Source organism: Meriones unguiculatus, chromosome 7, assembly GCF_030254825.1.
Source record: "Meriones unguiculatus strain TT.TT164.6M chromosome 7, Bangor_MerUng_6.1, whole genome shotgun sequence".
Lineage (NCBI taxonomy): Eukaryota > Metazoa > Chordata > Mammalia > Rodentia > Muridae > Meriones > Meriones unguiculatus.
The window spans coordinates 63,042,020-63,069,088 of record NC_083355.1 but is presented as its reverse complement, the minus strand read 5'-3'; the positions used below and the strand labels follow the sequence as shown (position 1 = coordinate 63,069,088).

Sequence of the window (27,069 nt, the reverse complement as noted above, 5' to 3'; positions counted from 1 at the left end):
AGTAAGTAAAAATGGTGGCAGATTAAAGTACAGGATTGAGTTGGAGATATTTCCACCCCAAATCAAGACAGTAAATCTTTTAAATAATGTTTAACTTTTTAATTTTTTCATCCCTCTCACAGCTAATGTCAGGGGCACATGACAGCCTAGCTGCTACAATAGCTTCAGAGCTACTACGCAGTTGTAAAACCAATGCCCACATCAGTCAGTGCCATAATAACATGAGGAAGAAAAATATCACTGTTGTATAGGAAGTTCCTGAAACTGAGAAGATTTCACCATGTTCCCCCCTCCCCGACAGAATAAGCTGAGAGGTCTTCTCGGATACGTGGAGTTGAGGGGCAAAGAAGACTAATCTTAGACAAGGCAAGTTGCAAAGTAGACTCTCAGTCAAGTCAACACACCAAGAAGGCTTTGAGATGAGACCAGCTTTCTGGAAGAAGCAGAAACCAGCTTAGCTACCTGGAAGAAGGCTAGGCCAACAGTCACTTGGGAGGGACATTTTCCAGCCTGTTGAGCTGCCTGGAGGCTGTACAATGTGATCTGGGTTCCCAGGTTTTGTGAGCTGTCACCCATTCTGGGGTTGGCTTGGGTGAGGTAGTTGTCTCAGAGTCATTTCTATAAGTAACTCTATAAGTAACCTCTGGCCCATACTCCTTTAAGTAACCCCAATAAAATTCATGAGTTCACGAAATTGGACTTGGTGGTATCCACACTTTGGTCTGACATAGGCTCCCTATCTTGAGTAAACAAGTGTACTGAGTCTCCATGGGGGCTGGGGGGATGTTGTCACACAACTATAGCAGATATATAAAGAACTGAAGAATTATATCTTTGCTCTAATTTATCTAGTTAAAAACTCTTTAAAAAATTAAAAATGCCCCAGGTCTCTACAGACAATATACTGCCCAAAATGGACAAGACTTGGTTGCAGGCTCAACTGTCTGCCAAGCTCTGCCCTAACAGGGTAAGCAAGTCCTTCGTATTTTCCTGCTTCACAATTATGTCTGCCAGATATGCTGGGCCAGAAGGTTGAAGATGTCAGTCTAACATTATATAGAGAGAATGGGTGACTGACGAGGCAGTAAACTGTCTCTGTCATCTCTTAGTTTTAGAAGCTGCTTGCCTGCACTTCCTATTTAAGTAATACTTTTATTCCTTCTCAAGTCTCTAATGGGGTTGAAGACTATATAGTTATAGCTTAGTTATAGCTTACATAGTTGTATCGTAAGCTTAGGCTTAAGATGTTTAGGATTTAAGAAGCTGTCTTAAAGTCTGGAAAGACTTTTTTAAGTTGATAAATACAAGATATGACAGAGAATGATTTAGGTACAAAACTTTAGACTCACCTTGATAGGATAGATAGGATTTTCTTCATGGTAGCTAAATACAAGTGACCCCCTCAATGGCAAAGTCTATATTTCATTTAATTGTTTGTATAATGTTAGGGGCTAAATAGTATCCAAAACATTAAAATATTGGCATGCTTACCCCCAATACATCAGAATATGACTTGACTTTAAAAGAAGACCATCACAGGTCTCTAATTAGTTAAGATAAAATTATATCAGTGTGGCCTCCAGGATATCAAGACAATACATTATTGTTATACAAACCATGCTATTTGTGCTACTTTTTTACCTTAGGAAACTAACAAAGATGAAAATACAAAAGTATGATTCATTGAGTACATTCAACAAACATTTACCTAATGCCTCACTTCCATTCTATGGAAAAAGAGGATGGTAAAAACAATTGTCCCCATGTACATGATATTCTAGCATGGAAAACAGGATATCAATAACTGTCAAATATTACTTATATTCATTTTCAGAGAAAAACTGAACTCAGAGAGATTTGGCCAGAATTTAAAAAGTATGTCTCATTCTTGTTCAGCTGGTGGCCCTTTCCCCTGGGGAAGCTGCCCTTCCCCCACCAAGCCTGTCCTCACAAGGAAGCCTCTGAACAAAGGAAAGGTGCCAAGAGCCCAGTTACACATTCTTGGCAGTTGACTTGACCATGATTGAGCTTATGGTTGAGACAGCATCATCTCTCTTCAGCAGTCTATAAAACTTCTGGGCCTAGCCTGGGGTGGGTGACTTCTTCATCCCTGGAGCAGCACCTAATAAACCTATCTTTATCTGCTTTTACTCTCATCTAATCTGGCCTATATGTGTGTCATGGGGGAATGGAGAGAGAGAGGCAGAAAAAGAGAAACTGTTAATCCATGAGTATAATTAGGAATCCCAGAGAGATGACAACTTACTATGCCTTACTATGTCCAAATTGTATGTTGCCATGTAACCAGGGAGTCTATTTCGTGGCTGCTGTGCCCCAAGGATGAGATTCTGACTGAGTTCCAGACTTCTAACTTTCCAGGACATTTGATTCAGAATCAACTGTTTAAAGAATAATTTTTCTCTAATGTTTCAAACACTTAAAAAAATCAATAAATTATATACATATATTCTGGATTTTCAATTTTGTTTCATTGATCTACATCCCTACCTTTCTAACATTGTAAAATGATCTTGATAGTTTTATAATAAGTTTTGTTATTACCTTATATGTCTTCCAACTTCATTCTTTGACAGAGGTGCTTCAGCTATTTTAAGTTCTTCACATTTAAAATATTTTTAAAAAACTTGTTTTTATTTTAACTTTTATTTTTTCATATTACAGTTTATTCACTTTGTACCCCAGCTGTAGACCCCTCTCTCGTTCCCTTCCCTCCCAATCCCACCCTCCTCCCTCATCTCTTCCCATGCCCCTCCCCCAGTCCACTGAGAAGAGGTCCTCCTCCCCTTTCCTCTGACCCTAGCCTATCAGGTCTCATCAGGACTGGCTGCATTGTCTTCTTCTGTGGCCTGGCAAGGCTGCTCCCCCCTCAGGGGGAGGTGATCAAAGAGCAGGCCAATCAGTTCATGTCAGAAACAGGCCCTGTTCCCATTACTCCAGGAAACCGACTTAGAGACTGAACTGCCATGGGCTGCATCAGTGCAGGGGTTCTAGGTTATCTCCATGCATGGTCCTTGGTTAGAGTATCAGTCTCAGAAAAGATCCCTGGGCCCAGACTTTTTGGTTCTGTTGCTCTCCTTGTGGAGTTCCTGTTCCCTCCAGGTCTTTGTATTTCCCCCTTCTTTCATAAGATTCTCTGCACACTCTGCCCAAAGTTTGGCTATGAGCCTTAGAATTTGCTTTGAAAAACTGGCATGTTGAGTTTTTCAGAGGCCCTCTGTGGTGGGCTCCTGCCCTGTTTCCTATTTTGTCCCTCTTCTGATGTCCATCCCATTTGCCTTTGAGTGAGGTTTGATCATATTAGCCTGGGTACTCCTTCTTGTATAGTTTCTTTAGCTGTACAGATTTCAGTATGTTTATCCTACAGCATATGTCTAATATCCACTTATAAGTGAGTATATACCATTTGCGTCTTTCTGCTTCTGGGATAGCTCACTCAGGATGATCTTTTTTAGATCACACCATTTTCTTGCAAATTTCATGATTTCCTTGTTTTTAATTCCTGAGTAGTATACCACTGTGTAAATGTACCACAATTTCTGTATCCATTCTTCAGGTGAGGGGCATCTGGGTTGTTTCCAGGTTCTGGCTATTATGAATAAAACTGTTATGAGCAGAGTTGAGCAAATGTCCTGGTAGTGTACTTGAGCATAATTTGGATATATTCCTAGGAGTGCTATAGCTGGATATTGAGGAAGCACCATTCCTAGTTGTCAGAGAAGCATCAGATTGATTTCTAAACTGGTTGTACAAGTTTATATTCCCACCAGCAGTGGAGAAGGATGCCCCTTTCTCCACATTCTCTCCAGCATGTGTTGTCACTTGAGTTCTTGATCTTAGCCATTCTGATAGGTGTTAAGGTGAAATCTCAGGGTCATTTTGATTTGCATTTCCCTGATGACTAAGGACATTGAGCATTTCTTTATGTGTTTCTCTGTCATTTAATATTCATCTATATAGAATTCTCTATTTAGCTCTGTATCTCATTTTTTAATTAGATTACTTGATTTATTGCTTTTTAGCTTCTTGAGTTCTTTATATACTGTGGATATTAATCCTCTGTCAGATATAGGGTTGGTGAAGATCCTTTCCCAGTCTGTAGGCTGTCATTTTGTTCTGATGACAGTGTCCTTTGCTTTACAGAAGCTTTTCAGTTTCATAAAAGCTTTTCAAGTCCCATTTATTGATTGCTGAACTTAGAACTTGTGCTGTGTTCAGGAAGTTGTCTCCTGTGCCATGAATTCAAGGCTCTTCCTCACATTTTCTTCTAAGAGGTTTGGTGTGTCTGGTTTACATTGAGGTCTTTAATCCACTTGGATGTTAGTTTTGTGCAGGGTGAGAAATTGGATCAATTTTCATTTTTCTACATGTATACATCCAGTTAGACTAGCACCATTTGTTGAAGATGCTTTTTTTCATTGTATAGTTTTGGCTTCTTTGTCAAAATTTATGTATCCATAGGTGTGTGGGTTTATTTCTGGGTCTGCTACTCAATTCCATTTATCCACCATTCTGTTTCATGCCAGTACCATGCAGTTTTTATTACTATTTCTTTGTAATACAGTTTCTGATCAGGGAGGGAGATACCTCCAGAAGATCTGCTGTTATACAGGATTGTTTTGGAAATCTGGGGTTTTTGTTTTTCCACATGAAGTTGAGAATTGTTCTTTCAATGTCTGTAAAGAATTGTGTTGGTATTTTGATGGGAATTGGATTGGATTTGTAGATTGCTTTTGACAGGATGGCCATTTTCACTATGTCATAATCCTACCCATCAATGAGCATGGGAGATCTTTCCATCTTCTGATATCTTCTTCAATTTCTTTCTTCAGAGACTTGATGTTTTTTCAAACAGGATTTACACTTGCTTGGTTAGAGTCACACCAAGATACTTTATGTTCTTTGTAGCTATTGTGAAGGGTGTTGTTTCCCTTATTTGTTTCTCAGCCCTTTTGTCTTTTGTATACAGGAGAGCCTCTGGTTTTTTTGAGTTGATTTTGTATCCAGCTACTTTGCTGAAAGTGTTTATTAGCTGAAGGAGTTCTCTGGTTGAATTTTGGGGGTCACTCATGTACACTATCATATCATCTGCAAATAGTGATACTTTGACTTTTTCCTTTCTGGTTTATATCCCCTTGATGTCCTTTAGTTGTCTTATTACTCTAGCTAATACTTCAAGTACTATGCTGAAGAGATATGGAGAGAGTGGGCAGCCTTGCCTTGTCCCTGAGTTCAGTGAGGTTGCTTTAACTTTCTCTCTGTTTAGTGTGATATTGGCTATACGCTTGCTCTATATTGTCCTTGCTATGCTTAGAAATGTGCCTTGTATCCCTGATCTTTCCAAGACTTTAAATATGAATGGGTGTTGTTTTTTGTCAAATGCTTTTTTGGAATCTAAGGAGATGATCATGTGGTTTTTCTCCTTCAGTTCGTTTATATGGTAGATTACATTGATGGATTTCCATATATTGAATCACCCCTGAATGCCTGGGATGAAGCCTACTTTTTCATGGTAGATGATATCTTTTATATGTTCTTAGATTCGGTTTGCAAGTATTTTATTGAGTAATTTTGAGTCAATGTTGATAAGAGAGATAGGTCTGAAGTTCTTTTTATTTGTTGGGTCTTTTGTAGTTTAAGTATCAAGGTGACTGTAGCTTCATAGAATGAGTTTGTTAATGTTCCTTCTGTTTCTATTTTGTGGAATAGTTTGAAGAGAATTGGAGTTCACTCTTCTTTGAAGGTCTGGTAGAATTATGCATTGAAACCATCTGGCCCTGGGCATTTTTGGAAGGGAGGACTTTTTGATCACTGCTTCTATTTCCTTGGGGGATATAGGATTATTCAATCTATTTACCTGTCTTGATTTAATTTTGGTAAACAGAATATATCAAGAAAATTGTCCATTTCATTTAGATTTTCAAATTTTATGGCATATAGACTTTTATAGTAACACCTAATGATTGTTTGGATTTCCTCACGTCTGTTGTCTTGAACCCCATTTTGTTTCTGATTTTGCTGATTTGGATAGTTTCTCTCTGCCTTTTAGTTAGTTTGGCTAAAGGTTTGTCTATTTTGTTGATTTTCTCAAAGAACCAGCTCTTGGTCTCATTGATTTTTGAATTGTTTTCTTTGTTTCTAATTCAGTGATTTCAGCTCTGAGTTTGATTATATCCAGATAATCAAACTTGGGTGTGTCTGCTTCTTTTCATTAAGTTGTTTCTATGAGATGTCTCCAACATCTTTCTGGAGACAGTGCTATAAACTTTCCTCTTAGCACTGCTTTCATTGTGTCCCATATGTTTGGGTAAGTTCTGTCTTCCTTTTCATTAAATTTTAGGAAGTTTCTAATTTCTTTTATATATATATATATAAATATATATATATTTCTTCCCTGACTAAGCTGTCATTGAGTCGAGAATTGTTTAGATTCCATGTGAGTTTAGGCTTTTTGTTATTTCTGCTGTTGTTGGGATCTAGTTTTAGGCCATGTGGTCTGATAAGATACAAGGGATTATTTCAGTCTTCTGGTATCTGTTGAGGTATGCTTTGTGCCACACAATATGGTAAATTTTTGAGAAAGTTCCATGAGGTACTGAAAACCAGGTATACTCTTTTGAGTTTGGGTGAAAAGTTCTGTACACATCTATTAGATCCATTTGGTTTAGGACCTCTGTGTGTGTCATTATTTCCCTATTTATCTTCTGTCTAGATGATCTGTCCCTTGGTGAGAGTGGAGTGTTGAAGTCTCCCAATATAAAGGTGTTGGTATAAATGTGTGATTTAGGCTTTAATAATGTTTCATTTATAAATGTAGGTGCTTCTTGTATTTGTGGCATAGATGCTCAGAATAGTGATGTCCTCCTGGTGGATTATTCCTTTGATGAGAATGTAGGGCCAGCCTCATTTTTTGATTATTTTTTGTTGAAATTCTATTTTATTGGATATTAGGATTTCTATCCCACTTGTTTTCTGGGTCCATTTGCTTGAAAAACATTTTTCTAGCCTTACTCTGAGGTAGTGTTTGTCTCTGTTGCAGAGGTGCATTTCTTGGATGCAGCAGAATGTTGGATCCTGTTTCCACAACCATTCTCTTAGTCTGTGTCTTTTTATTGGAGAGATGAGTCCATTGATCCTGATAGATAATAGTGACCAATGGATGTTAGTTTCCTTTATTGTGGAGTTGGTGGTATACTTTGTTTCAGTGCTTGTTTTCTTTTAATTTTTTGTTGTGAAGTTATCTATATCCTGTGTTTTCTTGGATGTAGTTGTTTTCATTGGTTGTACTTTTCCTTCTAGTATCTTCTATAGGGCTGGGTTGCTTTATAGATATTGTTTAAGTTTAGTTTTGTCATGGAATATTTTGTTTTCTCCATCTATGTTGATTGAAAGCTTTGCTGGGTGTAGCAGTCTGGGTTGGCATCTATAGTCCCTTAGAGTCTGCATGACATCTGCCCAGGCCCCTCCGGCTTTCATAGTTTCTGTTGACAAGTCTGGTGTGATTCTGATAGGTCTACCTTTATGTCACTTGGCCTTTTTCCCTTGCTGCTTTTAAGATTTTTTTTTCTTTGTTCTGTAGATTTAGTGTTTTGACTATCATGTGATGTGAGGAGTTTTTTTTCTGGTCTAGTCTATTTTTTGCTCTGTAGTCCTCTTCTATGTTTTTGGACATCCCTTTCTTTAAGTTGGGAAAATTTTCTTCTGTGATTTTCTTAAAAATATTTTTGGACCTTGGAGCCTTGAATCTTATTTTTCATCTATTCCTATTATTCTTAGCTTTCAGCTTTTCATGGTGTCCTTGATTTCTTGGATATTTTGTGTTTGGAACTTTTCTGATTTTACTTCTTCTTTGAGAGATGTATCAGTTTCTGCAATTGTATCTTCAGCGCCTGAGATTCTCTCTGCCATCTCTTGTATTCTATGGGTGATGCTTACCTTTGTGGTTCCTGGCCTTTTCTCTAAGTTCTCTAGCTCAGGTGTTTTCTCTGTTTCAGGTTTCTTTATTGATTCTAATTCTCTTTTCATGTCTTGCACCATTTCCTTCATCTTTTTAATGTAGATTCCTGTCTTTTCATGATGGCCTCTATTTGTTCATTTCCTATCTATATGCCTCTTCTCGTGCCTCTTCCTGTGCTCCTGTTTATTTGACTGTATTTGCCTGTATTTATTTGAGAGCTTTGTTCATTTCCTCTTTATGTGCCTTTAATACCTGGATAAGCATAGAATTTAAATCATTTTCCTGTGTTTCAGATGAATTAGCATGACCATTGATTTTTGGGGTTGCTGGTGAAGCCATAATGTCCTGATTTTTGTTGGTTATGTTCTTACACCAACCTCTAGTCATCTGCTTATCTGTAACCATCGCTGTTTGTTTCTGGAGTCTGTATGTCAGACTGGGTCCATCTGTCTCTGGTGTCTGGAGTAATCTTCAGGAAGATGAGAGAAGTCCACCAGTTTGAGAGTGGATGTTGTTGTTTCAGCTGTAGCTAAGGGAGGAAAGTTGCAGGTGCAGGTGCACAAGTACAGGTAAGCAAGTGTGGGCATGTGCATGGAAGCGTGCCTTGAAGAACAGGGTGCTAGAGCATGTAGATGCCTAAAATGTGTGGCTTAAGTGCAGAAGAGTGCACAGGTGCTGGTGCTGTTTGCAGTCACAGTGAGTATCCTCAGATACCCAGAACACCTCAGTGGCCTACAGGCCTGTCTTACTGTCCTCTTGGTATTCAGATCTGCCTGGGTTCCAGGAATTATTTGCCTGGACTCCACTGGAAGACCCAGAGAACAAGGGCTTCAGTGTTGAGAACACTATCCCAAGAATCCCTACGTTGCCCACAGTGGTTGTATGGGTGGGAGGGATCCAATGTCTGGCTGCTAGAGAACAGGGACCCTGGATCTGGGGCTTTTCATGCACTCACTTGAAGGTACACTTACTTGCTCGCAGGCCTAATTGAAACGCAAAAGGGTTCCCCGTGTTCTCTACTCTCGGGTTTGGCCCTGTAGGCGCAAAGGAGAGGGTAGGAGATCTGTCAGCTCAGTGGTGTCCACTGTTTTTCTGCTGGACAGGGAGACCCTTACATGGGGTAGCCACTTCTGTTGTCTCACTCGCGGAGCATGGAGGCTCCTGGAGGTCAGGCTGCCACCCCGCTGCCACTGCTGCAGACCTGGGAGGCTGGTACTTCCTCCTGCTGGGAGGCTCTGGGGAGCCTGTACAGCCACGGAGACCTGAGAGGCCTGTACTGCGGCCCCCTGGGAGGTCCATACAATCACTGCCACTGAGGAACTGGGAGGCCTGCCTCTGCTGTCTCAGTTATGGAGCAGGAAGGCAGGTCTTGGAGCAGTGGGTACTGTGGTTCACCTCCGCCAAGGAGGGAGGTCCATGCATAGGTTAAGGGGAAGTGCAGGGGGATTGAATATTTGCCACACTCAGTCACCATATCTGATTGGCACAGGATCCAAAACTCTGAAATTGGTGAGTGGAGAGACAGCTGAATCTATAACACTGACAATGAGGCTTTCTGGGAGAGAGGGGACAACCTGTGAGCTGGGACAGTTTGGATCCAGGTCACCAGTGAACATCTCCAGGGACTGAGAGTGGCAAATATTCAACCCTCCTGCACTTGCCCTTGCCCCAAGAATGGGCCTCCCTGCTCAACAGAGGCTGCAGTGGTTTTCCCAAGCAGGACCCTTCACTCTTGGTGACTGAGGCCACAGAGGCAGCTACCCAAGTATGGGTCTACCTGCCCAGAGGCCAAACAGTAAACACCAGAGAGCTGAGAGACTTCCTACACTCTCCTTTGCCCCTACAGGCCCAAATCTGAAAGTAGAGAACATGGGGAACTCCTGTGCTTTCTGATTAGGCCTGCTAGCGAGTGAGTGCACCTTCAACTGAGTGCACGAAGAGCCCCAGATCCAGGGTCCCTCCATGCTAGCAGCCAGACATTGGATCCTTCCCACCCATACCTCCACTGTGGGCAACAGAGGGATTCTTGGGACAGTGTTCTCAACCTTGAAGCCCCTGTTGTGTGGCTCTACCAGTGGAGTCCAGGAAAATAATTCCTGGAGCCCAGACAGATCTGAATACCAGGAGGACAGTAAGACAGGCCTATAGGCCACTGAGGTAGTCAGGACACCTGCACATGCGCATTGTGTCCACAAACAGCACCAGCACCCGCACCCCCTCCTGCACTTAAGCTCCACCCTTCCAGACATCTACTCGCCCTAGCACCTGAACATTCAAGGCACACTTCCACTCACACAGCCACTCTTGCACACATGTCTGCGACCTTCCTCCCTTAGCTACAGCTGAAACAACAACATCCACTCTCAACCTGGTAGACTTCTCTCATCTTCTTCATGAATACTCCAGACAGCAGAGACAGATGGACCCAGTCTGACATACAGACTACAGGAACAAACAACGAAGGTTACAGATAAGCAGATGACTAAAGGTTGGTGTAAGAACATAACCAACAAAAATCAGGACATCATAGCTTCACCAGCAAACCCCAAAATCAGTGGATGAAGTAACTCATGAGAAACACAAGAAAATGATCTCAACTCTATGCTTATCTAGGTATTAGAAGCACATAAAGAGGAACTGAACGAAGTCCTCAAAAAAAATACAGGCAAATACAGCCAAAAAAATAGAGGCACATGTAGAGGCACAGTAGAGGCAGATAGAGAGGAAACAAACAAAGCTCTCAAAGAAACACAGGAAAATACAGACAAAAAAAATAGAGCACATATAGAGGCATATAAAGAGGAAATGAACAAACAAATAGAGGCCATCATGAAAAGACAGGAATCTACATTAAAAAGATGAAGGAAATGGTGCAAGACATGAAAAGAGAATTAGAATCAATAAAGAAACCTGAAACAGAGAAAACACCTGAGCTAGAGAACTTAGAGAAAAGGCCAGGAACCACAAAGGTAAGCATCACCCATAGAATACAAGAGATGGCAGAGAGAATCTCAGGCGCTGAAGATACAATTGCAGAAATTGATACATCTCTCAAAGAAGAAGTAAAATCAGAAAAGTTCCAAACACAAAATATCCAAGAAATCAAGGACACCATGAAAAGCTGAAAGCTAAGAATAATAGGAATAGATGAAAAAGAAGATTCAAGGCTCCAAGGTCCAAAAAATATTTTCAAGAAAATCACAGAAGAAAATTTTCCCAACTTAAAGAAAGGGATGTCCAAAAGCATAGAAGAGGACTACAGAGCAACAAATAGACTAGACCAGAAAAAAACCTCCTCACATCACATGATAATCAAAACACTAAATCTACAGAACAAAGAAAAAAATCTTAAAAACAGCAAGGGAAAAGGGCTACGTAACATAAAGGTAGACCTATCAGAATCACACCAGACTTGTCAACAGAAACTATGAAAGCCGGAGGGGCCTGGACAGATGTCATGCAGACTCTAAGGGACCATAGATGCCAACCCAGACTGCTACACCCAGCAAAGCTTTCAATCAACATAGATGGAGAAAACAAAATATTCCATGACAAAACTAAACTTAAACAATATCTATAAAGCAACCCAGCCCTATAGAAGATACTAGAAGGAAAAGTACAACCAATGAAAACAACTACATCCAAGAAAACACAGGATATAGATAACTTCACAACAAAAAATTAAAAGAAAACAAGCACTGAAACAAAGTATACCACCAACTCCACAATAAAAGAAACTAACATCCATTGGTCACTATTATCTATCAGGATCAATGGACTCATCTCTCCAATAAAAAGACACAGACTAAGAGAATGGTTGTGGAAACAGGATCTAACATTCTGCTGCATCCAAAAAACGCACCTCTGCAACAGAGATAAACACTACCTCAGAGTAAAAGGCTGGAAAAATGTTTTTCAAGCAAATGGACCCAGAAAACAAAGTGGGCTAGAAATCCTAATATCTAACAAAATCAACTTTCAAACAGACTTACAGATATGTCACTACTCTAAGCACACACACACACACATATATATATATATATATGTACATATATGTGTGTGTATGTGTGTGTGAGTCACCCTCACACATACACAAAATACATGCACACACACAGACATACACACACACACACACACACAGAATCTCACTGTTGTTGGTTAAGTGGGTTATACTCATCGTAAATCGGTGACTGTCACCGTGGTGTTCTTGGTGGTGACATGGCCACAGTCCTGCAATTGAAGAAAAGTAAATAAGGTCAAAGCATGGAAAAGTCCTGTTTTGAAACAACTTATACTTCTAATATTATACCAAAAGAATGGCTCTTGTGACCTAGTCTAGACCATATAACCTAGGTAGTCCTGGAGGATCTTGAACTTATCCTCCTGCCATTAGCTCCCAATGCTGTGCCATCATGGCATATTTCAGGAGTGCTACAAGTGAAATCCAAGACCTTGTGCTTGAAACACAAGTTCTTCCCCAACTGAGCCATGCCCCCACAAATAAGCCTCTATTGTAAGAGGCTCTCTGAAGGCCAGTAGTTCTTAGCTTAGAGGTGAGATTGTGAGTCAGTGAGATACATGGACAAAGGTCTGGGACCCAGCACTCCTACCTAGTACTCCTCATAGACAGAGTCAATGTCTCCCTTATATCTTTACACATGTTTTCCAGAGACACTTGTGAAATATCTCCTTATTAAAAGGAACCAGTAATCTTGGAGCTGTGATGATAACCATATGAATAGTTCTTGAGGGTAATCATATGTAAAACAAAATCACAAGGCTTAATCAATATGACCCCAGGATTTTACACCTCATTGGATCTCTGTGGCTTCATCTCTGGATCCTACATATTTTATGGAGCAGGTTCTGGTCCCTTCACTATGTTGCTTCATTTCCTCTGAATACAAACTCTGTGGAAGAGTCCAGGCTGATATTAAGTGCCAAAATTTCATTGACTTGAGGCTGATCTGACAAAAGATCAATGTGATGATACTAAGTGTGTTATTACTAAACACAACATGGGCGAAGAACTCCCCCCCAGGCTGGTGAGAACCCTAATATCCTAGGCAGAATCTCAGGATAAGAGACCCTTATTTTACCTATCTTTCATGGGCTTTTCCTTTGTATTAAGAGCTCTAATTGAAACTAAGTAACTGATACTGCTGAAGAACAAGGTAACATATAATAACCACTGAATATATTAATGGATTCCATACTCTTTCTGTTACTTCTTTTCGCCATGATATTGGAGATGGAATTCAGGGTCTCACACATGCTGAGCTCATACTCTGACCCTGATGTACACCCCAGTCCTACTTCCATTATTCTCTCAAAAGCTCTGGAAAGTACATAGTATTAACATCCACAGATATTAGGTAAAAGGAACAGAAAGGGTCAGTACCCTTAAAGACCGTAAATGACCAGGTTGTAAATGAGAGAAAACTTCTCTTCATTGCCCACTGCTTTCTAATTAATCACATAGTTATTATGGATTTTTTAAAATGTGACCAATGATGCTGAACTTCCAAGTGGATCAGACAAGATGAGAAACCTTATCAGCTCTATGTCCTGGCTAAGACCAAGGTCTTGATTCATTGTACAAAGATACATACGCAGAAGAGAGGAGTGTCTACTCTATGAGGATGGAACCCCCTCCTGGAACAGCAGGAAATTTCTTTTAGACCAATAGGTGTCAGTGTGAAAATTCCAGTTCTGAAATGAAAAAGCAGACTCAGAGTCAAGCAGATATGGCCCTAGGTCTCTTCCTTCTCTCCTGTTCATCTTTCTTTCATCTTTTCTTCCTTCTTTAATTTTTGTTTCCTGTTTCCTTTCCTTTCTTAGACCTCTCTCCCTTTCTCTCTTTCATTCTCTCTTCTCACTCCTCTTCTTATCTCTTTTTTTTCTGCACAACTTTTCTTTCCATTTGACTAAAGGTTGTCAAGTGAACCTCCTCCTACTCCAATTCATACTCATCACTGTCATCTTTATCCTTCTCCTAGACATTGTCCTCCTTGTGCTATTCCTAATCATTATACTCTTCTTCTTTCTTTTTCCTCTCTTACTCTTTCTTTTCTTTCTGTATTTCTTTCCTTCTTTCTTTCTCTCTCTTTCTTTCTTTCTGCTTTTTCTTCCTCCTCCTTGTTCTTACCCCTGTATGTCTACATACCCCTCTGTCTATCTCTCTCTCTTTTTGAATATCTTTATTTCACCATAACCAAACTGGACAGAGGAATTCAACAGTATAAATTAACATGAAGAAGAACCAAGCAATGCATAAGGTCTATTTAGAGGAACAAGGGTCAAAAATGCTAAAATCAGGATCTTATTGTCACTGTGGGACAACATCCAGGGTAAATAAATAAATAAATAACCAAGTACAGTATGATCATTTATTGCTTTTCCAATACTAAATCTGCTGAAGAATTCAGAATAACTTGACATTGGGAATGAAAAGAGAGGACACTCATGTGCAATGTTTGGTGTAGAATTTCTTCAACCTCTGTCTCTTGAGGTTACTTCTTGATAGTTTGTCCAAAAAATTAGTAGTGATATCACCACATATTTTAAGAGCAGCTAGTATTAATTAGAATGTTGATCTTAACTGTAGGCTTTCATAGCAATCAGTTAAGACACTCTATAGATAAATTTTAAATAATGTTCAGCCACAAAAGCATTTTGCTCTTGTATCTTACAGATCTGAATCTTACACACTCACTCTTTGTATTTGGGGGCACACACCACTGCGATGGACTCAGGCAGCATCTGCTGGTAGCCAAAATGGGTGTGTAGGTCCACACTGGACAAGAATGCTCTCTGGGTTGGATGGGTCTAAGAAAACATAAGAAGACAAGAATTGCAAGTGAGCATAGCCAGCCAGGTCTGATCCACCAAGAAAGGCAAGCCCAACCAGCTTCAACAATTGGCCCCTACCGTAATTCCTCAAATCACTCAAGCGAAACACTCATCTGCTAGGTAGAAAAGGAAAAGGGGACAATCTGCTTTGTCCTCCTAACACATAAAGGCCAAAATAAGCTAAGTTTCTCTCTATCACTTTTTAGCTTGTTCCTCACTGAGAACAAGACTCTTTTATTCATATATGATTGGTTATACCTGATGTCTAAAAGGTAACCATTTCAAGTTTTGTCCTTCAGTTTCTAACCTACATCTGCTTCCCTGCTGCGAAGAGCAGACTGAGTGATTCCTCATTAAGCTTTGGATGACCACTCCAAATATTAGTTCAACAGTCTCTCTGGGTCTTCAGTTATCTGCCTTCACTTCTGCCTCTGAAACCAATGTGATTACTCCCTATGTGAAGAGAAGTTCTTTCTGCCCTTCAGATGTGTTACCGTACTACTGTCACTTGATTTACCTCTCTTTCCTTTTCATCCCTCCTCCTTTTAACTGGATCAACAGTATAAAAACACATCAGACAACTACATGCCAGAGTGGGAATGAATCCTGCAGATATTAAGCCAAACATACCAGAAGTAAAAGTTACATATCTAGCCATTGCATTTTAAGGACTGGTTTTCTTGGTGGAAGGTACATGTAGGCTGAGACCACTAATGAAATCCAGAAATAGATGGTGAAAGCAAAATTCAATCTGGAAGAAGGAAGGAAGGAGGGAATTTGGACTAGGCTCCTGTTTGGTTTCTGTTTCCTTCTCTAAGTTGTGTATGCACATCATATTTATTCAAGGAGCTATTAAACTGTAGCTATATTCTAAATATGACTCATTTGAAAAACTAAAGTGAAGTCAAAGAAAAAGTAAAATCAAGAAAACCAACATCAACCATGTTAATGTTCATACCATCTGATAAAACCATGTTCATACCATCTGACAGTTCCCTCCCGTGTCAGTACGCTCTTAGCCAAGTTCTCCCAAGAGCAGACTCATAATTATTTCTTCTCCTAGAATCTAGGGATTAGATCCAAGCCTTAGTATGACAGTCATGACAGATTCTAAAAAAGCCATCACTTTCACAGATGACTGTTGTTTTGAGGCACAATCTTTCTATTACCCCAAGTTGGTTCTGAAGTCACCATCCAGCAGCCTCATCCTCCTGAGTGGTAGAATCCCATGAGGGTGCCATTATACCCAGATTTCTAAGAATCTGCTAAACTTTGAAGTCTCTACCCATCATGGCCTAAAATCCATTAGCCAATATCCTCAGAACCCCAGCAGGAGATATGAATACTCTCCCTGCTGAAGCCTGTCTGTGAGTCAGATGCTAAATTAATTCTCTAACTCTGCTATGTGGCTTTGGAGAACCTCCTAACCAGTTTTCATGCAGCATCATTTCTGTTTCATCACCCACTATGTTCCATGTTCTCCTAATTAGACCTACACCTCAGTGGCCATGTAATGGATTCTCTAGCAGCCAGCTCCCCCAACATTTACCACATTTCCTAGGCAAACTCTGTGCAGAAGCCTCCCAGGTCCCTCTCCTGGTTTCCCCTGGCTTCCCAAAACTTCCTTCCAATGGCCATGTAGATTAGATATCTCATGTATGCCTTAAATTCCACACAGTAAGAATTACTCCATTTCCTATCTCAGTCCTTCTCTAGAAGCCCTACTCATCCTTATGAGAGGATCACTAAGATCACCATGAGCCCAACAGAAAGCCTGCTCTGTCCCAGACTCATCAGCCTCTGGTCCTCATTACTTGGATCTCTGAAATCTCATTCTTCCTCAACACACTGCTAGCACCCTCTTATTGGATGTTAGCAGCTCCCAAACCTTAACAGATCTTCACATCTCAATCAGCCTTGTACCTTCTTCATTTTCATTTCTGGACTATGGCAATGGTCATGAAATTGGTTTAGCCAGAATAACCCAAACAGTTCTCCCTCTACTGAAAATCACCACTATTTTTCCTGCCCACACCAGACAATGGAGACCATGGCTTTGATAGGTCATATCAACAAATATATGTCATCCTTTTCTGACACTAAACACAAATCCCAACCAACAGAACTGCTCAATGATGCAGGAGCACAGTGTAGGTATCTAGTGTTGACCCCTCTCCCATGAACCCCTTCTGGCGCATCTTCACAAGTCATCATAAGTCACTTCAAGTATGGCCCCTCTTCTCTGAAACTCACAGGGATACAGATTTACTTCCTGAAAGTTGTAGTTCAAAATGCCTCATCTGATTTGGTACTAGGTTATGTGTGATTTCCCATTTATGTTATCAGACACAAAGGTTCAAATTTTGATCACTATGTTATTGAGTTAGGCAAAACAGTAAGAATTTGTATTGAACTGAAAATCATGAAGTCACAGGAGACTGCTTCAGAAATCTCAACTTCTCAAGTTCTGAGTATCAGTATGTATGATATCTTAGAACCTAGAAATAAACCATGTGATTGTGGCTTACATCTGTCAATACTATAAGAAAAGCTTCTTTTTCTGTGAGCTTCAGTACTTGATAATGAGAGAATCATCCAGAAGAAATCTCTAGGCATGTTGCTGTGTTTACTTGAAAATCAACAGAAGTATGTTCAGCATGTGAAAACACTTTTACACCTTGAAGCTAGGATCCCTTTGGGTGTGCAAAAGGAAAGTACTTCTTCATAAATACAAAATACAATCATTACAAATAACTGTTGTATTACTTAAAATAGTGTAATTTATATAATTTGGCGGGACATGATCCCTATACCATGTTCCCTTACATTTTAGGCAAGGTGCCATTCTCAAGAAATAGGAACTTTACAGAACTGCTTTGATTAAAAGGTAAAATTTAAAAAGCTGTAAGAACAATAGGGAATGGTCCTATGACTCACCCTGGAACACTATTGACTGCATTTTTACAGAAGAATATATTAATATGGAATGGATTAACCCTGTGCAGAGAAAGATTTAGGCAGGATGTTTCTAAGAGAGAAAAGAGAACTCTGCCATCAAGGACGTTATTTGCTTACATGAATCCACCCTAAGGTGAGAAGCCCCAGTTCTTCTTGAATAAAAAACAGTTCCTCTTCGTTGGTGGCATAGCAATAGTCAGGGCCTCCTTTCTGGAGTGGTATGACTATGTGCGTGATATGGTATTCCTCTCCTACCTGCCAAGAGAAAATAACGTACTTATTACAATTCCCTAGAAGTTTCAATCACACTATCTCATAACACAAGTAAGTGAATCCCTCACCCAAGTGAATGACCCTTACTGTTCTCCCTCCCCTCACCAATCAACGACCTTGGGAGGTCTCGTAGGTTCTGTATAAAGGAACAAATGCTGAGATGACTCTGAGATGTCCCTCTTGGCACATCCTAGTCCTAGACTCCTCCCTGAAGCAGCCAGCAGGTCTTCTCAGGAAGCTGAGGTGTTTATAATTTACATTCCAAGGCTAACCAGAGTTGGTGCTCAGACTAGGACCCCAAAGTAATTGAGTCTTCTTCCTTTTAGATTTAATCAACATGCATGTCTACATGGCTCATCCCTTCCTATCTGTCTGTCTGTCTGCTGGCCTGCTCTCTTTGCCTTCAAGACAATGTCTCATCTCCCTGTGAAGCTGGTTTGAACTTGGAGGAAGCCTCCAGCCTCAGTTTAGCAGCAACAGGAATTAGCAGCATTAGCTACCACTACAATGAAATTTTCTATCTATAGCATTGAATCAAAGGGTTCAAGGAATTCTGAAAAGCAAACAAACACAAAGTCATCAAATTCAAGGTTTCTAAGGCCTTGCCACCCACAGTTCCTTCTATCTGGTGATATCTATGGACACAGACCCTGGATATGTTCTCTGAGAGTCATGGGAAGACAAGGGGAAGAAACAGCTTCAGATCAGGAAGGATTTTTCATATTTTTACCATGGATCCGCACAAAACACCACAGGTCTCAATTTTCTTCTTAGTGTTCTTCCTCACAGACTTTAAAAATGTCTCACATAAATCGTGAGGGAGGATCACAGGACGTAGGCCTCTGACTTTCTGAACTGCAATGGAAAACAGAGAAAAGTCTTAGGCAACAGGACCTGGTGTTCATGAGCAGAACTCATCTTGAGAGCCTGAGAGAGAAAAGAAATGTCATTGGAATTCTCTCCGTGAGTCCCTCCCCATGATGGAATCACAAAGTGAGCTAGGTTTGTTTATTCCAAGCTCTGGGTAAAGCTGGCTGGGAGCTGGGACCATGAATTTTATAGCCAGCTTGAGTGGATGGAGCAATATACTTGGATGTGACTGTGAGATGAGCGTAAATGGACCACAGAAGTCAAAGACTGAGGACAAAGACAAGAAAATACAACATTCCCGGTGGTGGTGCTCAGTGCTCCAGACTTCAGAGACCTGTCCACCAGCATGTGCTTACTTTACTGGTGAGCTGTAGTCTCACACCTGTGTGGCTGAGCCAGATGAAGTGGGGAAGTTAGGTTTCAGACCATACCAAAGTGCTTTCCCAGCATCCCTTGGTCCCTACCTGCTGTGGGCATGTCTCGGATAAGCTCTGACCAACTACCCTGTGCTTCCCAGCCCAGGAACAGGGGTTTCCCCTCATTATATAATCTGGACATTTAGGTTCCCTTATCTCTCTCTCTCTCATCTCACTCTACTGTCTGTGTATCTTTCCTTCTCCTCTTCTTCTCACTCTTTCTTCATTCTCTCTCTGAGCATGCTTTTCTGTTTTTGTCTTCCATTTCCCCAGTACTGCAGCCAAGAGCTGCTCCCAATAAACTTGCTTTTCTATACTATAACTTCTTCTTGCAATTACCTCATTTCTGTGTTTAAAAGAGAAACCAATTCTATATGAGTCTTTTCCAAGTCAGAAACCTGTGGTTACTTACCTGTGCTTTTCTCTTGGTCGTTTTCCCCAGGCTGCTCAGCAGATGTTGATGTGCTTGGGGTGACGACCTTCACATTCTCCTCTACTGAACACTGCTGTGCTGGGCTGGAGGTTTGGGTTGGTACTGAGGAAGGTTGAGCTTCCGTTGATGTTACTGTTGCACTAGGTCCTACTTCTCCACTTTTGTTTTCTTCAGATCCATACAAAGGATCAGATGGAATAGAGTGCCAACTGGAACATCCTGATTGTTTCAAGATGTCTCTTATGTCCTCCCAGAAGGCTGCCCGCTCTGCTGCTTCCTCTTCTTTCTTTTTCTACAGGAAAAAAAGTATTAATTAAACATTTCAAAACTCAGAAGAAAAGTCTTGTCATTACAAGAGATGAACATAACCTAGTTCTGTTCATGTCTCACATCTCAGAATAGGATCAATAACACTGAAGTGGTGGAAAACAGCCACCACCCCCTCAGTTCCTATATGGCTGTCTCTACTAATAGCTAAGTCTCAGTCTTCTCTACACTTTTTATCTGTGTGTATGTGAGTGTGTTTGTGTGTGTTGGCTTGTATGGATGCAAGTGCCTTTATGTGCAAGTGATTGTGGAGCCTTTTCATTGACTCAAAGACTCCAAAGGAATATAACAAGACAGTCCAAGAACAGGCTGAAAAGCTGACACACAATCCCACTGTCTCTATGCTCCTCATACTGACCAGCTCTGTTAGGTATTTTTCGTATTCGTTGTTGTATTTCTCTAGTAGTTTCCTCTTCAGAGCCTCAGCCCTGTCAAAAACTATATTTAGAGTCTGAAACACAAAAGCAGAATGGAAAATTAGAACAGTTCTAATGTGAGAAAAGAGGGAATAAAACAAGTTGGGAAAGGCAGCCATAACTCATGTACAGCTTGAACCATATTCCCAGCCATCCCTCTTCTCTTTATTGTTCTGCTGAGGCAGCATCTGACCCCTTTCCACCAAGTGTCAGAATCTGTGGATTTGCATTGAGTAGCTCCAGGGTGCTATGGAAATATTTGTTCATCAGCTTAGGCAACAAAGACTCACCTTGATGAAGTTCGATCTCCTTCCTTTGACATCTCTTTTACAAAGTTTTGGGCCAATGTTCAGTTTTTCCAAATATAATCTAAAGGGATAAAGAAGAGTAAATAGGATGTACAGAAAATTTTGACATGTTTAAATGAGGCCCAGAGGAAATTTGGCCTCTGCATGCAGGATTTCAGAAATTCCTGGAATTTAGAGAGTCACACCCTGTAATCCAGCATCAGTTTCCATCCCAGTGTCTGGAAAGAGATGTGTCTTTACTCTAATATTAATCTGGCACATTCAGCAAATATCAGCTGTGAAGAAAAATAGCTAAGCTGTTAAGATACATGCACTTAAAGAAATGCTCAACCTCATTAGCCATTAGAGAAATGCAAATCAAAACAACCCTGAGATTTCACCTTACACCCATCAGAATGGCCAAGATAAAAAATTCAAGTGACAACACATGCTGGAGAGTTTGTGGAGAAAGGGGAACCCTCCTCCACTGCTGGTGGGAATGTAAACTTGTACAACCACTCTGGAAATCAATCTGGTGCTTTCTCAGACAACTAGGAATAGCGCTTCCTCAAGATCCAGCCATACCACTCCTGGGCATATATCCAAAAGAGGCTCAAGTACACAAAAAGGACATTTGCTCAACCATGTTTGTAGCAGCTTTATTTGTAATAGCCAGAAGCTGGAAACAACCCAGATGCCCCTCAACTGAAGAATGGAGGCAGAAATTGTGGTACATCTATACAATGGAATATTACTCAGCAGTGAAAAATAAGGAAATCATGAAATTTGCAGGTAAATGGTGGGACCTGGAAAGGATCATCCTGAGTGAGTTGTCCCAGAAGCAAAAAGACACACACGGTATATACTTACTCATATAGACATACAACATAGGACAAACCAACTAAAATCTGTGCATCTAAAGAAACTAAGCAAGAGAGAGGACCCTAACTAAAATGCTCAATCCCCATCCTGAAAGGCAAAGAGGATGGACATCAGAAGAAGAAGAAAACAGGAAACAACTTAGGAACCTACCACAGAGGGCCTCTGAAAGCCTCTGCCCTACAGACTATCAAAGCAGATGCTGAGCCTGATGGGCAAGTTTTGGGCAGAGTGAATGGAATTTTATGTAAGAACTGGGAAATAGTAAGAGCTGGAGAGGACAGGGTCTCCACAAGGAGAGCAACAGAACAAGAAAATTTGAACACAGGGAACTTCCCAGAGACTCATACTCCAACCAAGGACTATTCATGGAGATAACCTAGAACCCCTGCACAGATGTAGCCCATGGAAGCTCAGTCTCCAAGTGGGCTACATAGTAATGTGAAGAGGGACTGCCTCTGACATAATCTGATTGGCCTGCTCTTTGATCACCTCCCCCTGGGGGGGAGCAGCCTTACCAGGCCATAGTAGAGGACAATGCAGCCACTTTTGATGTGAACTGATGGACTAAGATCAGAAAGGAGAGGAGAACCTCCCCTATCAGTGGACTTGGGGAGTGGCATGCATGCAGAAAGGGGAGGGAGGGTGGGATTGGGAGGGGAGGAGGGGAGGCTTATGGGGGGATGCAGAATGAATAAAGTGTAATTGACAAAAAATTTAAAAAAAAAGAAAAGATAATTTAAGAACCTTAAATGACTTTCAAAGGTGGAGGAAAACATGGAGTTAGTCAATTTACATGGAGCACATCTCGCCCCTGGGGGCAATGGTCTCCTGAACCTACTCAGACCTCGGACACCACCACTGCTAGTTCTAGAACTGATGCAGGATGCTCCAACGAGGGGGTTAAGGCTTCTCATAATATATCCTATAAGTCCACATCTGTTTGTTTATAACCCCCATTTTTATTCATTGATAGCCAGATAAAGCCAAGTAATTGTGGTAATGATACTTGCTTTTTTGCCCAATGCTGGAATGCTAGCGAATTTAGGTATGCCCTGGTTACTCGCATGCCTCGCTGGGTGCCTGTGCCCATTGATGCCCCTCACGCTATGACTCTCTTCAGACAGAAAAGGGATCTTAGAACTACAGCCACCATTGTTACTGCCATCTCATTGGCGGATATTGGAGCTACCACCGCGGCATTAGCCATGAGTCATACTGTGCAGACTGCTCAGACCCTGAATAATCTTTTAGCCAATGTAGCTCATGCCTTAGATGTACAAAAAGGAATTAATGCTCAACTAAAAGGAGGCTTGATGGTGTTCAATCAGAGGATTGACCTCGTGCAGGAGCAAATTGATACCCTATGGCAAATCGCTCGACTTGGCTGTCAATGAAAATATGCTGGACTTTGAGTCACTAGCATACAACATGAGAATTTTTCCCGTGCTGCAAATCTGTCTAAACAATTGTCTAGCTATATTTTAGGTAATTGGACTGGAGAATTCGATACTACGATGGAGCAGCTGAGAGTGGCCATTGTCACAGTAAATTCTACCAGAGTGGACGCAGGACTAGCCACAGGATTATCATCATGGATTGCTGCAGCCATGAATCATCTGAAGGAATGGGCGGGCATGGGAGTGTTAGCAGGCCTTCTGGTGTTGGTCTCCTTGGTTTGCCTGTGGTATATATGTAAGATTAGAGTCTCACAACAGCGTAATGCAGCCATGACCATTCAGGCTTTTACAGCCATTGAAGCAGGACATTCTCCCCAAGCATGGTTGGCTACCATAAAAAGCTAAAATGTTATGCTCAGGATGCGAGGCTAAGCACTGCACTCAGGGTCAGCTGCTTTGGACCCAGAGAAGAGCATGTCTGATTGCAGGCGGGTTGATGCCCCAGGTCCCGCCTCTGAGAAAAAGGTATCCGACGGGTCTGATGCTCTTTGGGTGGATGACACCTAAATGAACATCGGTACAAAGTCCCAATTTATTTCTAATATCATAGATCAGACCTCTACTCTTGCCTGATGGCGTCTAAAACAAAAAGGGGGAACTGTAGAGAGCTGCGTAATGCCGCACCTTAAAGAAGGAGCTGGTTTCTGCCTTCCACCTTCCCGATGGTGAGTGCTCTCTGTCACAAACAACTCCATATTTGGCTAAGGCCGAGGATCTGGCTTGCTTCCATGTATGTGGACCTATCTGCATTGCCCACGTGGCACGCTGGGGTTGGCTACCCAGAGGCTATTTAAGCTGTGGGCTGGATTTCCCCAGGGTCAGATGATTGTTCAAGGTTCCTGAATAAACTGCATTGAAAAAAAAAAAAAAAAAGAAAAAAGAGGTTCCCATTCTGAGGTGCTGGCTTACTAGGAGCCCAAAGTTATGGAGCCATTGTTCACAGAAGCTCCAAAAGTAAAAGCCACATAAATAAGTAAATCCGTGTTTGCTGTTATATTCTATTATAATATAAAAATGACTAATATAACCACAGTGTTTTCACTGTGGTATATGCTAGTGACTGCAAAGGACCCATGGGGAACCTTCAGCACACCACAGCTATAGGGTTTGACATTTGATATACTCAGTGTCTTAATATCTGTGGCCACATTGAACAAATGTCATAACTCTCATGATTCTCATGATTTCCTCATCTATAAAACATATATGATAATGTCTGCCTCATATTGCTTTCTGGATTTGATTTAATACTTATGAAACAATGAAACAGAGCTCAAAAAAACAAAGATACATGCTTGTCATCCCAGCACTCAGGAGGAAGCATACAGAATTAACAGATTAACAGACCCACAGATCTTTGAGGCAACAGGGCATAACCCTGAACCTCAAAACAGGAAATAAAGACAGTGGTCTCTTTCTTCCATTCCCAATCGCAATATGGATTGCTGCTCATAGAGCACCTTTGTGTGTATTGTTTTCCAGCAGGGCACAACCTCACCTGAGAGACCATTAGGTAATGAAAGGAGACATTGAGGGTGCTCAGAGTTAGGAATGCTGTGGTTACCAGGTGGGATGCATGTGCTGTGGTTACCTGGTGGGATGCTGCACCCAGGGATGCTGCTCACCTGCTTCAACCCTCACATCAGTCCAAAAATCAAGAACAATCCATGAGCATGTCAGAAACTCTGCTTGAGGGGAGGGTATCATCAGAATCATTTTATGTGCATATATGCTTTTCATCTCCTTATGAAAAGCTGGTATCACAGAGGACACACGAGTATTTTATAAGAGTGATTTATCTTTGAAAGGGTAAGAAAATGAGAGGGAGATGCAAGATAAGCTCAAAAGAATACCTTCATATTACAGAATACCAACAGTGGAAAACAAACAGAAGAATCCTTGTTCTAGGAATTGTACAAGCAGGGAAATGCAAACTGTCCTACTGAAATATCTCTAAACCTGAGCTTTCTCCTCCTCTGTGGAACAAGAAGCTGATATCTATACTCAGCACACACAGTCTTCTGAAGATCAGTGACGCCATGGCCAGAAAATCCCACCCCATTGCCTGAGATTCTCAGAGTCCTGTGCATCTCTTTAGGCTCTGTTTCACCAAATTCAGGGCTAGACATAACTAGTGAGATCTTAACATCATTCACTTCATCAAACACAGCACCCTTGTCACTGAGCCTATAAGAGTCATTCCCTGGTGATAGCTCCACAATCTTGTATTTAATCTGCCTGTGCAAGAATGATGAGGAGCTTGGGAAAACTCCTTACGGTGTTGAGCCCCACTGACTCCAGGTGCTCTACAGACCGCTGGTGATGTAGCTGCAGGGAAGGCTACCCTCTATGCTATACAACTCAAGAGGCTACAGGATGAAGAGAAGAGGGACCTGGGTTTAGCTACACATCAGAGATAATCCTGTGCCTGAGAGGCCATTTGCTGATCAATCCACTCACCAATTCAGAAATGTGCTGCTTCCCTCCCAATTGTTATTTTCAAAGGTCTGGCCATGTGTTCACAGGATCAAGAACTCCTGCTCATGAAGTTCTTTATTTGTGACCACAGCAACTTTGATCCTTGGGTCTTTGAATAGGGAGGAAAAATGATTAAAACCTGACACTGTCAAATTCAGTAACTGTCAGCAAATGTGACAAACATGAACAGGAGAGTAACATAAGTTAGACAACAGTCCCAGAAAAGGAGATAGAAACTGCAGGTTCTCACGTGAGGAATTTATGATAGAGAATAAAGGCTGATTCTTCTTTTCCACATTCATCCAGGTCAGCTGCCATTTTGAAGAAGTCATCTCTCAGGCTCATGTAAGAAGCCTTGGAAAATTTTTTGTTGATTTTGATGTCCTGCCCTAGAGCGCTTAAGATCTGGAACCGCTCTTGGGGAGGTAGACTGACATCATCATGTCTGCGGATGGTCTAATACAAAAGAGAATACAGGAAACATCAAAACCCATTTCCTGCCATCCTTCCATCCTGCTGTGCTAGATAGCTAGTACACAGTGTTTGCTTGTGTGTGCTCATGTGTATGTGTCACATGTATGTGTGCCAGCTTGTGTGACAAACCTCTCCCTAAAGAAATTAGAACAAATAAAACACCATTTCTTGTGATTCAGCTCAATAAATTTAGTGAGCAAGTACAGCATGGGATCCCTTTAATACGGTAGTAAAGAGGGAGATTCTGGACCTGGGATCTCTGTGTCCTTTGTAAACTAATGCAAAGAAGCTTTCAGGTAGCACACAACTTAAAGAAGGGTCCTTACAAACAGCCTGTTTATTGAGATTAGCACCATGACTTTACATAACTATGAGTGGTTGTGCACACTTTGGAGGATTCTGCATACTTATGAAACCAGCACTCACCACAGTCTTCTCCTGATATTACCAAGACAATTAAGGAGCACCTGAGCTTGGAGGAACCCATATTCATGTATTCCATAATTCAATCCTAGCTAGAAGCAAAAAGTTTTGGGATTGGGTGCTCCCTGTAATTTAATTAGTATCTATGATGCTCAAATCTTCAAGAAGATCTGCGTGATAATGAAAAATGAAAACTCAGTTCCTGCTGTTGAAGGACTTCAGGAACTAAGGCTGAGAAGCAGCAGAAAGAAGCAAACCTTTGAGATCTGTCAGCACCTCGGACCACAGCATTGCACAATCCTATCCTGAATGCTTTCAAGTGAGTCAGGGTGATTGAGAGCAGAAATGCAAAGTACTCTAAAGACTACCTATTTACAGTATTGACCTCCTTTCTCTATCCCACTGACAGTGTAAAGAAAAGGTGATATATTATCACTCTAGCTCTTTAGTTTAAACACAGAGAAAGACACTAGGATTTTAAAATACCAAATATGATTTCATGTAAATTAGCTTTATGGTAAAGTGTAATGAGACTTACCACATTTGTT

The 27,069-nt window shown here is 41.1% G+C and overlaps 1 protein-coding gene across 1 annotated transcript in view; it reads right to left on the bottom strand.

Annotated features, from left to right (window-relative positions):
• Positions 1-12,148: 12,148 nt before the first annotated feature.
• LOC110564177 (STAM-binding protein-like) overlaps positions 12,149-27,069 on the bottom strand; it is a 53,952-nt gene continuing 39,031 nt past the window's right edge. The window contains exons 2-10 of the mRNA XM_060388330.1: positions 25,875-26,080; positions 20,811-20,889; positions 20,463-20,555; positions 19,757-20,069; positions 18,789-18,913; positions 17,903-18,040; positions 14,691-14,803; positions 13,588-13,687; positions 12,149-12,205 (exon numbers count right to left, since the gene is read on the bottom strand). Of these exons, the coding sequence (XP_060244313.1) occupies positions 12,149-12,205; positions 13,588-13,687; positions 14,691-14,803; positions 17,903-18,040; positions 18,789-18,913; positions 19,757-20,069; positions 20,463-20,555; positions 20,811-20,889; positions 25,875-26,080 (1,224 nt within the window). The remainder of the gene's footprint in view (positions 12,206-13,587; positions 13,688-14,690; positions 14,804-17,902; positions 18,041-18,788; positions 18,914-19,756; positions 20,070-20,462; positions 20,556-20,810; positions 20,890-25,874; positions 26,081-27,069) is intronic.